The following is a 15,718-nucleotide window of genomic DNA, read 5'->3' as shown; positions in this document are numbered from 1 at the left end:
TAGGCTATGGAATACCTGGAGAAAATACTCCTCTTCCCTGTTAACCTGACAAACAAACATGGACACTGTTTATTGCCACATCCTCCAGATGGCTATTTGAGAACCATTAGTGCCTTGGGTAAGTAGCTTTTCACGGTTGGCTGCATGGACACAGATAAATACCAGTCTGGATCACAAACAGACTGAACGTCATGTGGAACTACATTTTCTCTGTTTTTCTTGTGTCGCACAGTTCCGTTGAATGTCTTACAGAGGTGTCTGATTTCATTAGTCTTTATACAGCGATCAAAGAAGTGTAAAAGGCTAAGGCTAAATATATTTAGGGGTCTACATTACTGAACAGAGACACACAGACACAGACACACACACACACATGCAGTTTCCCACACACAAGAGAACAACTGATTCATTCACTTGCTCATTCATCCCCCACACACACTCTCACTCACACACACTGACACAAACTCACGTGCACACTCAAGCCACAAGGCGCACTCTTCTGATCAGCAAGCTGCCCTGTGCTTCACATGTTTCCCACGGAAGCCAACGTAGTCTAGTTGCAGAGCTGCATCTGGTAAAGCATGCTAATCAGCTGAAGGGACTAGCAGACACTGGATCGGATTTGACCGAGAACTGATAAGAATCTGGTCTGACTCCGGTCTGAATGTAAACTGGATCTGGTCTGAATCTGGGTCTGGTCTCATTCTAGTCTAAATCTGAGGTGCGGTTTAATTTGGCAAACAGTGGCGAACATTCAAGGTAAAATGTATTTTCTTTGAACTTGAACTTTTTTTTGTGTGTGTAAATATTCAAAATGGTTCAATTTAAACAGCGCTGAGTAATCTTGTTAATTCTTGGGTACATATCTATCATTCTCATATGTGTATGACTCAAAGGCATATCGATCCCAATGCCCACAGAGGGTATATACACTGTTCTGCAGGAGATGCTGTCCTTTGGATGAGACGTTAAACAGGGGTCCTGACTCGCTGTGGTCATTAAAGATCCCATGGCACTTATCATGGGAACACAAAGAGTAGGGGGTTCCCCAGTGTCCTGGCTAAATTCCCAACCTGGCTCATTCAACCTGGCCCTTACTGTTGCACTGTTGGACTAATGTTGGACTACTTTTTGCACAATTTTGACACCCACTCTCTTGAGCACCTTTCCAGGCACACACAACTAAGATCTATGGTTGGACTACTGTTTGCACCTTCACCATGACACTCACTCCCTTTAGCACCTCACCAGTCCTGGCCCTGTCAGTACAAGCGTCTTATGCTTGATCACCCTCAAGCACATTGGACTTTCTTAATTTAACTTATATAGTGTATTTAGTATTTAGTTTTGTTAGTTTCTTATCTTATCTTCTACTGTCCTTATTGTACAGTGGAGTTTAGTTATATGTTTATACTTATACTAATGTTTACCATTTCTGTTGTAAGTGCATGTTGTGTGTTATGTCTGTATGCTACTGAGACCCTTGAATTTCCCCTTGAGGATCAATAAAGTATCTATCTATCTATCTATCTATGTTGTGTGTGATGTCTGTATGCTACTGAGACCTTGAATTTCCCCTTGGGGATCAATAAAGTATCTATCTATCTATCTATAGCCAACATTAATCCCGACACAGTGAGCTGCCTGCTACAGCGTTGCTCGGGGAGCAGTGAGGGGTTAGGTGCCTTGCTCAAGGGCACTATAGCCACTTCCTACTGGTCGGGGTTCTAACTGGCAACACTCCGGTTACAAGTCTGAAGCGCTAACCAGTAGGCCACGGCTGCCCCAGCATTGGTGGCGATTAGTGAGGTTCCCCCTTCACTGTGAACTCTTTGAGTGCTGTGAAAAGTGCTATATAAATGTAATGTGTTGTTGTTGTTAAAATCCAAGAACACATATCACATCAGCAAGAGATTCACTAATAAATGTTAGTCAGCATGAAGAGAAGACAGAGGAGAGTATGCCGAAAAGCTGTACTGGCTGAGTATTGCTCCCACTCACTCACTCACTCTCACACACACAAACAATCTCTCTCTCTCTTTCTCTCTCTCTCTCTCTCTCTCACACACTGACACACACACACACACACACAGAATCAACAATAACAGTTGGAAATGTGTGTGTGTGTAAGTGAGAGCGAGAGAGAGAGGGAGGGGAGAGAGAGAGATAGAGAGAGAGATGGGGGTGTCACTACTAGAGAAAAGGATGAAAGGACAGACAAACAAGGACAGAAGATGAGACAGTGAAGACAGTGAAGAACAGGCAAGGTCAAAGGGAGAGATCGGGGCTGCACACGTGACTAGTGATAGCACAGGGCACTGTCATCAGAGGAGAGCAGAAGGAGTCCAAGGTCCACAATGCTGTGTGATAAGACCACCTATATCATAAAAATACCATTAAAGTACCTCTAAAGGTTAAATCCTGTACACCATATGTCAAGGGTGAGTGTCACTAGTGCCAGCAGTGAATTCAACAAGTGGACAGACATTTCTAGCAGATAAATGTGGTTGTTGCTGTAGCCTAAGGTGTGACAGAAATTTGACAGTGCGATAACATAATCTGTAGGTTTTCCCTTACTGAGATCCACTTTTGGATGGTGGTAAGCACTTCCATACGACAAATTACCTAGAACTCTTCCACTGCTATAACATCGTAGGCTGTCTAAAAGAACATCAGCTATCAGTGTCCAATTGCTACTCACATTAAAGCACGGAATGCAAACAGATCCACTGATAATGGTCTTCTTACCTTTGACCGTCCAACAGGTAGCGATTATTCTATTAGTTGCAGCTGTGATTGACCGCGAATGACATTCTCATGGCACTGCACTGATTTGACCAGCCGTCATCCTCGTTGTCTTGCCACTTGCAACACAATTCTCAAAGTGAATACCTGTTTGAATGCGCAGACACAGTCTGTGTTGGCTGTTTTTAGCTATTCTTTTTCTTGCGTTAAGCCTCAAACGCCTCTTTCTCCTGGCCCTCGCTGACTCCGGAGATGTAGGCTAGGCTATGCGGTTTTAATCAGCTGAGTCGCTTCTGCTTTCTCACACGCGCGCACACCACACACACACACGAGGGGGAGGGCCGAAGACGCCGGAGGTGAAGACCACTTTTGCCACAGGTTTTTCTCCTTCTGTGGCTGCCTTATAGCCTTCTTCATCGCATATTTCAATAAACGCCTATAAATAGATAGCCCACAGTAAACTACTAACGCAAACATGCGTTTTTTGTGCTGGTCCATTTCTATTGAAGACTAGCTTGTCAACTCGGAAGCTCAACTTTAAACCTTAGTAACCTATTTTGGTGTAGGCCTAGTCTAAATACCATGTGAAGGTAACTGGAAAGCCAGAAAGTCAACATTCCGACAATTTCGACCAATATTATTAAACCGGTCGCCCAAGGCATGGTTAATTTCAAGGTTACTGCGCCCTCGTCTGCTCGGATTCTGTTACCACTTGCCACGGATGCTTTCCCACGCTCTTATTGCTCATATCGCCAAAAGTCTTCTGTCTCCCCCGTGCGGTGGTAGGCCAAGCAGGTGTTTAGCCCTTTCTGTATTTCAGTTTCTGTCAATCAAAGCTGCCTTACCTATCTCGCCTCATGATGCAATTACAAAAACAAAACCGGAGGTTATACAGAAGTACAATGCAGCACACCAACAGTAATATTTTGATGTCGAAAATATTGCCTTTTATTTCAATAAAGTGCAGTACTAGTGCAATGTATTGCATTTCCTGCATGTCATTTCTCTCAAACAGCATTTTTGATTCTCCGAAAACTGCAGTTTTGACACTTAGCCTAGTGCAGTTATTTTTTTGTAAGGGTGTGGCCTATGCAGATTGATGTTTTTCCATGACTTCTTAACTCAAGCTGTGTCTATAACATATTTTAAAACAAGAGTTGTACAAGCATAACATGCTTTTCAGTCGAGTTGAGTCAATTTAACCTACAGTACAAAATGAACTAAATGCGAGTATTAGAAAACATTTCTGAATGGGAAAAACCTTACATGGTGAAGGATGGCAGTCAGGCAAACTAACAGGGCCTATTTAGTACAAAAAATAGTTGAGGCTCAAAAAAACACCAGTTTAAAGAAGACCATCTGTAGGCTACACTGTATTAGTTATGTGATTGAATTTAATTCAATTGATTCAAAGCAAATAATTCATGAATGATAATGAGTAATTCATGAATGAATAAACGAGTACTAGGATAATGATGTTATATATACAGTATATATATATATATATATATATATATATATATAATTTTATATGATATATATATCTTTTACTACAGTAAGACAGTTTCAATGGAGTTACATAGAGAAAGATGTTAGGCTACTCTCAGCTAATTTTCTCACATGCAGGAGTCAGTGCCTCTGATTAAATGGAAGCCACTAAGAAGCAACCCCAAAATCCTATTTACGGGTTGATTACACAATTTACTCATGGTCCTACGACTTCGCCATTCAGAATCTGTCAAGGATGCATTGCACACCAGGTGCATCTTTCAGCACAGTCTTCAGGCCTTTTATCTGAGTTTATCTGAGTGATCTGGATCTGCCAAATCCTTATCAATTGCAACATATAAGGTACAATAAAGGCTTTTTAGTTTGCAAATTAAAGCTGCTTTGATCAAGTTTCGATGTTTAAGTTAAAAACTAGTACCCAGTGTGTTTAGTGTCTAAAATGAGCCTTAGTATCAGTTCAACAAACTTTTAACTATGGAACCCAGCTGTCTTCATCCTTAGTCCCAGATCTATATTCATACACTATATTAATTAGTAACAATCAGTTACCTATATTATTAAATTGCGAAAACATATATATTTTTTCTATCTATGATTGAGAGTTTCATGTTTTGTATTTTTTGATTGAGACATGTCTGTCTCTCTGATGGTTTTAAAAAAAAGTGTGCATGTGGACAAACTTTTAACACATGCCTTCTTCTGGTCCATTGTCTTACTCTCACTCCCTCTTGGAACCCGCACATTCCTCTCCTTGGTTACCGGTTGTCATGGTTTCCGGAGCGCAGCAGTGGGTGGATTAGAAGCCATTTTGGGGACAGCTGGCTAGGTCGCTATCGCACAGTCCCCTGTCCTGTTCAGAGACAACCAGGGGGGGAGTGGGGTGTGGTGGGGGCTGGGGGTGGCTTTGTGTGAGGATTAGAGCTTCCTGTGTGTTAGACCATTACATGGGTGGGTGGGGGGGGGGGGGGGGCTGAAAGAGAGTGAAAATGAAAGAGAAATTCAATGACTGAGTATGAAAGAGTATGAAACAGAGGGCGAGAGAGAGGGGGGGATAAAGAGAGGGAGGTGAGTGAGAGATAAAGAGAGAGAGAGATAGAGAGAGAGAGAGAGAGAGAGAAAGGGCCTCTACAGCTGCATGGACAATTGCATGGCTCGAGTCACATAAGCGCATAAATAAGCCTGCACACATACTCACACACACACACACACACACACACACACACACACACACACACACACACACACACACACACAAACAAACTCACCACACAGACCTGTGAAAGAGAGGCGGGTGAAAGCGAACAGACTGCCTCAATAAGAGCACAATTAGTCAACAGAAAGGCTCCAAAACAAAGACAGTCCAGAGAAAGAGAAATCCCCTGGGCTAAAAACTACAGACAATGACATCACCACCACCAAGATGGCCACACAACAGAACTTCACAAATGTACCACACCCGGCATCCTCCTCCTGCTCCTCAATGTATACGTAAATAAAACGTCTTGCAGAACTGACAATTCATCATAGCTTTAATCGTTTTTCACGACAACATCTACAACTTCTTTTAACAAAAAAACCCCAAAAAAACAACAAACAACAAAAAATAAAACAAAAACACTACCACAACTAAGTAGGGTACAGTGCCGGAACTGGAGCAGAAAGCACAGACATCATCTCTCAAGTGCTTTGTGAGAGGAAGGACAAGATTTGGAATGGCCATTCCAGTCTGGCCACGATCCCCAGTGTCTTTCTGTTGACTCCGGAAGTCGCTTTCAAGATCATAACTTGGTTAAAAACTGGCCAGTGCAATAGGCAGGACTGCTTTCCAGGCAGATGATGCAGGTGGGGCTGTAGTTTTAAAACTTTGGAACTGCATGGGACAGCCATATAGTATATTCTTCAAAACTTGTATCCCTTGCTTCTTGACAATTCCTTCACTCATACCAGAGTAGAATGTAACAGTAGTTAAAAGTAGTTAAATGCTTGGATGCTTGTTAACATCCCCTGCATTTAGAAAATTCCTCCACAGGGAGTGTCAAACTTGACTTGCAGTATGAAGAGGCTGTTGATGATGGCAGTGCTGCCTATTGCACATTTAGTTGATATTTTAAATCATTGGAGGAACTTTACAACCAGCACAGCAGGTCTAGCCAAGAGATTTACAAGTTCACTTATGCAGGAAGAAAGCCAAATGCCCTATTCAATGGTTTCAATGTTTTTGTCATTGTTTCTTGTCATTGTCTTTCTTCATCATCATCATCATCGTCATCATATCCCTTACAACATCAGATGTAAACATTATGTATCCTCGTGGACCCTTTAAAACAACAAACACGGCAGCAGTCAAATCTATAGCAGCACAAATAGAGAGCACCATGGCAACCGAGTAAACAAACTGACAATCCCTTTTTCACCTTCATGGGGATGAGGGGGGAGGGGGTAAAATGGTCATTCAAGCTTTAGTTATCATAACAGGAAGGATACACTGGCCACGTAACTGAAGCGTTCCGTTTCGCGTTGTGTCTGCTGCAACAATTAGCTTCCACTATAATCAATGGACCTGGCTACACCAGACGTGATAGCGGTGTGTATGTTTGAAAAAGTTTGTCTTAACAAGTCTTCCACAACTATTTGTAAGCTATGTGAATGGAGCGCTTCAGCTGCGGACCCGGTGTAGCCTAGGTGTAAGGATCCTAAAACACAGACCCTATATTGTTCACGCGACTCTGTATTGAGACTCCTTGTTCATTTTCACCTCTGTAGGCCTTCCTGGTCTCAGTATCATCTCACTGTCTTCAGATAAAAGGCACTAATGTTGACAGTTTTGCTACATACCTTAAAATCCTAACGTAAACACTCTAGGGAAGATCGATATCTAATCTACAAATAGCAAGATACATTCCCACCAAAAGAGCAGTAAAAAAAAAAAAAAAAAACATTTCCAAGAACATAACGAGTCATATTCCATTTAAGTCCATATCCTCACGTCACTCTGCCTTCTCTGCAACACCGGAGGTATCCATTGGCTCGTCAGATAAACAATTATTGGCTGATGGCTTCTCTACATCATCCTCAGCTGGCCTGCTATTGGTCGAGATTGCACTTGGGTCATCCAAAGTGTCCTTGCCAGACTTGAGGGGTCCCTTCTCCCCGTGGTCACGTGAAGCGCTGGGGGGAAGGCTGGCAAGCACAGCAGGCCCATTGCTGACCGACCCAGCATGGACCTTCATGTGTCCCTGTGAACGCACACAGAACAGTTCTGTTAAATCAGGTAATACATACAGTGGAACACAACGCAACACACGCAACGAGAGTTGAATAAATGAAAAAGATTCTGGAAAGTTCCTGAATTCTATCTCTGGCTATCTGATATGTTATATGATACTTCAATTATATATTATTTATTGATACTCTAAGATCTAATATTGCACTGTTGCTTGAATGTTATTGCCCACTTTATAGTCGCTTTTGCTAAAATAAAATTAATAAATGATCACTACTGTCCAAGCTGACCAGAGATAACAGTCATAAAAATAAAGACTATTGTTGTGTGCCTAAAGTTATCTGAAACTTTTGAAATTTGCTATATATATATATATATAATGTGCCTGTGTAAGATTATCTATTTGCAAATCTTTAAATGACCTGGACCACGCTTTAATTCAGGCACAGAGCCTGAGAACTTTCAGCCCTGAGTGTCTGTAAAGACAATCAAAACGGTAATTAAAACAGCTACAGTAATTTCCTATAAAGGAATAAAGTATCAATCAATCAATCAATCAATCAATCAATCAATCAATCAACAGCAGAGGTCAGACGTCTCACCTTGAGGCCACTGCGGCTGGCGTACTCTTTCCCACACTGGCTGCAGCTGTAGGGCTTCTCTGGCCGCGAGGCTTTGGGCGTTTTCACCGGGGTGAGCGGCTGTGCGGTGGCCGTCCCTTCCGACCCTTTCCCGTCGTCGATCATGTTCTCCTCGCGCCTCGCCGGCGCCTCCGCTTCCTCTCCTCTGGGCTCGGCCGCCGCCGAGGAACCTTCCGGAATCTCCTTTGCCGTCTCCTCCTTCTTCTTCTCCTCCTCTTCCTCTTCCTCCTTCTTCATCGGTACATCCTCCGCCTCTACAGGGCTGTGGGTTCCATCTTGAATCACCGCGGGAACGACAGCGTCAGGTGCTGACTCGGCTGTTTTCAGGGCGGACGTGTTCTTGTCCGGTCTGGACTCATTTGCCTCCCGGTCAGAGCTGGGGCTAGAGGGAGGGGTGAGCGTGCTGGGGGTGTCCCCGGTGGTCACCACGGCGATCTTGACCACAGTGTTCACTGCCAGAGCAGGGCTTTTAGCAAGGGACACGTTCTCGGAGTCCGAGCGGTCCGGCCGGACGCACAGCGACAAAGGGGCCATGTCGTCCTCCGCGTCGTCTTGGTGGGGCGCCTGCTCGTTCGACGGAACACCTCGGGAGGTAGAACTGTAGCCGCCGGCGATGTCAGACGTCAGTGTGTCGCTGCTCTGGTCCTGCTGCTGTGTTGTGGGTGGGGAGGTGATGGGAGGACCACTGAGGACCAGAGGCCGCACCACCAGGGACAAGGCGTCCTGTTCGGCCTTCTCGTCCGAGAGAGCTGGGCTGGGCTCGGGAGAGACGCTGCTCTGGTCAGAGTCGGATTTCACGCTCAGGTCGGCCGGCAACGTCTCTCTGGAAACGGATCCGTCGCGTGCGGACGAGAGCAAGAGAGCCACCTTGGCGCTGCCCAGGTCGAGAGGCTGGGTCTGGACGAGGTCGTTGCCCAAGGCAACAGCGCTCAGGTTTGCTGCAGCGTCCACCTGCAGGCCCTCGGTGTTGTCCACCGCTGCGGCGGCGATGGCGGCCACCTCCTCTTCCTCTCCCGTGGCGTTCCCGCCATCGGGCGGGATCTGCCCGCCAAGGTGCATGCGGATGTGGTGCTGGAGCACGACGGCGTTGGTGAACTTGCGCTGGCACAGCGGGCAGGAGTTCTGCGGCCGGGAGCTGGCCTGCCGCGAGTGGTGTGTGGCCACATGGGCTCGCAGGCTGCCCTTGGTGGAGAAAGAGCGGCCGCAGAGCTTGCACGGGAACGGCCGCTCCCCGAGGTGCGTGGCCTGGTGTAGCCGCAGTGCCCTGGGGCAGCTGAGCACGCGCAGGCACACGGCGCACTGGTTAGGGGACAGCACCGGTGTCAGCGAGGAGGACGGCGGGGTGGACGCGACGCTGCCGAGGTTCGGGTTGAGGCCCAGCGCGGCCATCATCTCCCGCCGGTACGCCGAGGACGAGCTCGTGGAGGTGACGTCGCTGGACTGGCTGGCCGCGACCGAGATCGAGGTCGGGGTTCCACTGGAGCCGCGCCCGCCTCCTTGAACGCCGCCCCCTTGTGGCTGCTTCTCCAGCTTCTGCGCCAGCCGCTGCAGCTTGGTGGTGTCCGAGGTGGCGGAGGAAGGCGACGGAGAGGTGGACGAGGGGGACGAGGAGGCCTGGGGTTTGGGGTACGGCGAGAAGGGGAAGGCCAGCTGTCCGTGCGGGGACGGCAGCGGAGGGGGGTGCAGGAGGGCCAGGCCCGGGTGGTGGTGCGCCGCCGTGGGGAAGAGGATCTTGGGAAGGTGCGCCAGCTGCGAGTACGGCGAGCCCGAGAGCAGCGCCGAGTGCGGAGGGGTGTTCTCGTCGAAGCGCTGCTGCTTGGCGCCTTTGGAGGCGGACGACGCGGACGAGGAGGGCGAGGAGAAGTGGACGCTGGTGGTGGTTGCCGCGGCGGCCGCTGAGGACGCGCGGTTCAGCTGCAGCAGCGAGTGGGCGGTCGACAGCAGCGCCATGTCCACGCTGGGGGGCAGCGGGAGCGAGGACGCCGCGGCGCGGCCGGCCGAGCTGGACAGGAAGCTGAGCGCCATGCTCTCGGGGACGCCCAGGGCGCCTTTGATCCCGAACGGCTCCTCGGGCTCGGCGCGGCGCTTGCGGCTCCTGGAGGAGGTCCCGTTGCTGGAGCCGCCCCCGCCGGACCCCGCTGGGCTCTGCTCGGAGAGCGCCGGCGGCAGCAGCGAGAGCGAGAGCTCGGGGTTCTGCTCGCGGTGGCGCAGGAAGTGGGCCTTGAGGTTGCCGCGCGTGGTGAAGCGGCTCAGGCACACTGGACACTGGTACGGGCGCTCGCCCGTGTGCGAGCGCAGGTGGATCTGCAGCGACGAGTCGCTACTCAGCACCTTCCCGCAGTAGCGGCACGCGTGCTGCTGCCGCCCGGATGACGCCGCCAACGCCGCCGCCGCCGCCGCCGTCGATGAAGAGGTCGAGGACGACCCGGAACTGGACAAGCCGGTGGACGACCCGACCACGGAGCTGAGCGGCGCGGCGGGCTCGTGGGTCAGGCCGGTCCCGGCCAGCGCTGCAGCAGAGAACCCGAAGCCGTTGGCATGGGCGAACATGGACGCGTTGGGCAGCTTCTCCAGGGGGTAGCGAGCAGGCAGGCAGTGGGAGAGGAAGAGGGGCGAGGCGGCCGAGGAGAAGAGGGAGGCCGTGGTGGTGGACAGGGCGGAGGATGAGGACGCGGTGCTGAGCGCCGGCGCTCTGTTTCCGTTGCCCGCGGAGACGCTCAGCTTGGACGCCGAGGCCTGCGACAGCAGCGACGGCATGCTGGACAGCAGAGAACTCGCCGCGGAGACCGCTGGTGCCGTCGTGTGCGGCGGGGAGGGGGACCCGCTGTCGCCGTTCGACGACGACGACCTCTGGCGACTGACCAGCGCGCCTCCTGGCCTCTGGGTGCTCTCCTGGGGAGGTGCGTTGAGACCTTCGCCGAGCCGCAGCACCTGTCGGCAAATCTCCTCGGTGATCTGCATCTGGTGGATCTGCCTCTGCTGCAGGACCCTCAGCTCCTCTAGCAGCACCGCCAGCGTCGGGGGCATCTGGATTTGCCCCGGGGGCAGGACAGCGGGGGGGCTGGAGGGCGCCTGCTGGACAGGACTGGGGCTGCCCTGGTGCGGGGCCGCCCCGTGAGAGGACGAGGAGGAGGAGGAGGAAGAGGAGGTAGTGGTGGTGGCGGAGATAGCAAGCTGAGGCGACATCATGGCGGCGTGGGAGTGGGGGTGGTGGGCGTGGCTCTGATGGCGGGCCGACGCGTGATTGGCTTTCGTCTGGGCCGGCGGAGAGGAGTGGGTCTGCGAGGACAGCGACGGGTGCGGGAAGTCCGGCGACAGGGACGAGTGGGTGTTGGGGAGCGCCGTGCTGTACGGGTGGGCCGTGTGGTTGGGCCAGTGGGGGGGTGAGGAGCTCTCGCTGGGCAGGGAGGGAGCGTGTAGACCCCCAGGGGACGGCCTCGGGGCCAAGGGGGGGTGGCAGTCCTGCACGGAGGGAGGGGACGCTGAGGAGGAAGGAGAGGATGATGGCGCCTCTGATCCAAGAGAGGTGGACGGGGACTTCACTCTCAACTGCTCATCTACAGAGAAACAGGCAGAACACAAAGAGCAGGGTTCTGTTAACATTACCAGCAAAGTGTGAATAGTCTTTTATTGTGGCCAACGGTCTAGTAGGTTGCACAATCACATTACTCTCAGCCATCTTCAAGTTGTGTTTATTCTTTTAGACTCAATTACTTAATGACCTAATTACATCTGCAAGTAGTCTTCTGGTGAGAAACTGTTGTACTAACAGTAGTTGAGCCTCATATTAACCTCTTCCAACCCATGAAAACACCATTGTACTGTTTTCCTTCAAACCAAAACAATCAGGCTACCTTGTTGCCATGACAATACATTTCAAAGGGACACTGACCACTACAGTGTCCTCTTCATCCGACAACAAACTCGCCTTCCATAAGTTCCCCCATTCATTTCCCTACACACCCTTCCCCCTCGACCTCTCAGGGGTCGTAGGTCACGGAATGCTAAGGGTTCTGGGCACTGTCCAGGAGCTGTGATTGGTCTGTTGACCTGACCTTTCTTAACTCAGGGGTCAAATTCTTTCAGAATCTTGAGTACAGAGAAAAGAAAGAGTAGGAAAAAAAGAAAGAAAGAAAGAGGGGGTTGGGGAGCTTAAAACTGACTGACAAACCAACGTAGCCTCCTCCTACCTATTTCTTGCAGCTTTGAATCAGATGCCTGTACATCCCATAATAGAACTAATCTTCAAATAGTATTATCCCCTATGTTTCACCTGTTCTTATTTACTATGCACTGTTTTTTTTGTGTTTGATGATAGAATTCAAATCGGTTAATGTTCAGTAAGAAGCTACAAACTTTTGGAATTAATTCAAATGATTTTCTGTGACAGTTGGAAGTACATGAAGCGCTGAGAAAATGGCGCAAGTTTGGAGGTGATTTTCTCCCCCGGCCACTGAAACCCCCAACCGTGCAAGAGTATGCGCTGAATAGGAACATGAGGGAGAGAGAGGGAGGAGGCATTGAGAACACAGAATGGAGGAGAACAAGAGAACACGAGAGAGAGAATAAGACCAATAGGAAGAGAATAGAAAGAGAGAGATTAATCTTTACCCAAACCCCCCCCCTCTCTCTCCTCCTCCTTCTCTCTCTCACCCCATCCTCCACCTTGGTGTGGGCTGAATGGGGAGAACTTCTCTAAATTCTAATGAAAGACCTCCAGCGGCTACTCAGGGGCTGACTGACTGAGTGATGGCCTTTGAGTGATGCATGTCAGCAAGGAGACTGCAGGAATCAACACACAAACACACACACACACACACACACAGGGTGTAGACCTCAGCACTTCTCCCGTTTCACACACAAGCTCAGCACACATAATTTACTCTCCACTATCTGAATCATGATCTACACGTAGAAAAAAAACCTTCCCAAACTGTGTCCATGAGGCACCTGGTTGGCCAGCATCAAACAATTCATCTATACAATGACAATGTACTGAATGTACTGCGTGTTCTATGAATCAATTGAAATAGGGTAGGACTATTTTTGATGAATATTTAACAAAACAAAAAAAACAAGGCTGCACTGAAATTATCAAAGAATAGCCAACTCATAGCTTATAGTGATGCAATTTTTTGCAAATAAAAATGGCCTAGCTTAGTTTTGAACAGATGTATAAACTTCACTGCAGTTGATATATATTTTTCAAAGTACATATATGCATTGATGTCAAATTGAAGAGGTTTGTTCTCACCTTGCAGTAAGATCCGCGTGCCCCCTGGATCTGCGTTAATAAGTTGCTGCGGTCTTTTTTGTTTCCGGCGTGACATGGTTCACGAGGAGACCATCAGCCGAAGGTACACCAGTCCGCACTTTTTGAGCTTCCCTAAAGTCCTGGTATCGGCCGAAACTAAAACGGTCCTGTGTGCGGAGTATAGATCTCAACAGAGAACAACATTGGACTAGAAAAGCAAGTGGATGGGCTAAAATAATAGCGGTGAACGGCGAACGACCGTGTAGCTGCACAATGACGTCTTCTGCTACTGTGTGATTCGATCAATGTGTGTGTGGCTGTTTTTCCTCAACAAGTAGGCTAGTCTCTTTCTCAAAGTTGCCCACTTTGCGCTGCGCCGTGCCCCTCCTCCCCGTGTGTGTGTGTGCTTGCCCAAAGCCACGCATGTGTATGCTGTATGCGCGCAAACACACACACACACACACACAAAGTCTCTCCTTGTTCTTCACTAACATTTGCATTTCAATGGCGTGGTACACCGTCTCTTTTAGTGGCATATTTTACTACCCCATCCTGTATCCCGTCGTCAAAAGGTAGCTTTTTATTTTCCCATCAATTACAACACAGCAGGGACATGAATACTTTGGGCTACAGATGAAAGGAAAATACCCTTATTTTTGGAAACATTTATTTAGATATGATAACATCAATGTGCACGTTGTTTACAAAGGGCAAAATGAAATCTAAAAAAAATAACTAGCCTGTTATTATGACGAAACACTTGGCCAACTGGCACACTTCTAAATAGCCTACCTAATTCAGATTTGTGTATTTGAGTCAATTAAACTTTAAAATATTTTCCTCGGAGGTCGCTTTAAATCGATAAACTCTTCAAAAACTAAATGGAATAGTAGGCTACTTTGTCATCTGTGTTTTGTTGCGTTTGTCCCTCCTATCACCAATGATAATTATTCTTTCATTCCACTACAGTTTATCACAGGAGTTACCAATCATTATGAAACATAGGTCCGATTGAACAAGTTGTCGGACCATCCCACAGGTTCGAATGGGACTGCATCTAAAAGTCGCCCTTTCTGCACAGCCTGCGTCGGTATGGGTTCGCAGAGCTCTATTTAAAAGGTAGTGAATAGAGGGAATTTCTAACAATGGCGACCTGGACACAGTTCAGTGAGCATCTCTCTCTCACTCTGAACCCCCGGATCCATTGCCTGTGCACACAATGAACTCTTTTCACGCGCCCAACACCACGAGGACACATGAGGCGGGGAAAGCCATATTTGATTAGGGGTATCACACGGAATCACACATGCACTAACGTTTTACATATGGAGTTTCGACTTGAAGTCAAGTCATTGTGTGGCGTAAAAATTGGCATGTCCATTACATGTGACCAACCTGGACTTGATTGTTGTATATGATTAATTTGTAATAGCCTAATGTACAGAGATATCACATATGAAGATATATTTATATTTGTTGTTTAAAATGGAAACGAAAAATTTGGATGGAGTTGTAACACCCTCCAGTTACAAAAGCAAAGTTGTTTTATATAGTTTTCATTCAGTAAAAGTAGGCCTATGTGAGCCATATTTATGTCCACTAGCCTATATGGGAAGTATTCCCAGAAAACAAAAATCATCCCCAAAATGTTTATGGCATGTACCCCTTGTCATACTTTTGTCTAGGTCTAACACAAATGCTGCAAACATCTTGTGCGTTATATATATATATATATATATATATATATATATATATATATATGAAGAGTTCAGATGCAAAACCCTCTAAATCCATCTGACCACTTTTCTTTTAAATGAGCATTTAAATAAAGTCTCCTATAGGTTTTTGCCTTTAAATCGATATTTTAGACCAGGAAGAGAGTGGTATTTAGTGGGTTTAGAAGTTAAATTATTTGATTAGCGTATACTATGTGTGGAGAGCATCCCCTCACCATCTTTATCTCATTTTTGACATAGGTGGCATTTAGAGGCTTTTGCATCTGAACCCTTCATATATATATATATATATATATATATAATTAAATACAAACATTGAGATTCAGATGGGATTAAAATAAAAATCAAACTTTCAATGAATGAAAATGTGAAATGAACAGGTAAGTGTGGTGGACTAAGTCTAAGATCAATTATAATTATCCTATGCCATCCTTCAAATGTACTGCATTTTGTTACTGTCCCATTTCATTAGGCTCATCCTGTGGCAATTGTTAACGGAAGTCCACAAGATTCAGTGCTGAATACAGCATGCAGAATATGCAAATATGTGAGCAGATGCTTATTTTTAGGGCTGCAACTATTATTGCATTATTCGATTATTCTCATAGTT

At 47.6% G+C, this 15,718-nt stretch overlaps 2 protein-coding genes across 3 annotated transcripts in view; both read right to left on the bottom strand.

Annotated features, from left to right (window-relative positions):
• The window catches only part of slc7a7 (solute carrier family 7 member 7), a 31,374-nt gene extending 28,352 nt beyond the window's left edge, over window positions 1-3,022 (bottom strand). For both annotated transcript variants that reach the window (XR_012987542.1, XM_076288528.1), the window contains exon 1: window positions 2,749-3,022. The gene's annotated coding sequence lies outside the window, so the exon portion shown is untranslated. The remainder of the gene's footprint in view (window positions 1-2,748) is intronic.
• A 4,219-nt stretch (window positions 3,023-7,241) lies between these two features.
• On the bottom strand, window positions 7,242-13,448 carry LOC143127865 (uncharacterized). Its single transcript, XM_076289580.1, has 4 exons — window positions 13,373-13,448; window positions 10,601-11,675; window positions 8,080-10,549; window positions 7,242-7,490 (listed from the first exon to the last, which is right to left on the bottom strand). Exons 1-4 carry the CDS (start codon window positions 13,446-13,448, stop codon window positions 7,242-7,244), a joined length of 3,870 nt encoding a protein of 1,289 aa, XP_076145695.1.
• Between the last annotated feature and the right edge of the window lie 2,270 nt (window positions 13,449-15,718).

The sequence above is a fragment of the Alosa pseudoharengus genome, unplaced genomic scaffold (genome assembly GCF_046254945.1).
Source record: "Alosa pseudoharengus isolate Yale_2024_CS ecotype anadromous, Long Island Sound unplaced genomic scaffold, YU_APseudo_1.1 YU_APseudo_1.1_scf_17, whole genome shotgun sequence".
NCBI classification, from domain to species: Eukaryota; Metazoa; Chordata; class Actinopteri; order Clupeiformes; family Clupeidae; genus Alosa; species Alosa pseudoharengus.
The sequence above is the reverse complement of the archived record's forward strand: the minus strand, read 5'-3'. Positions and strand labels throughout refer to the sequence as shown.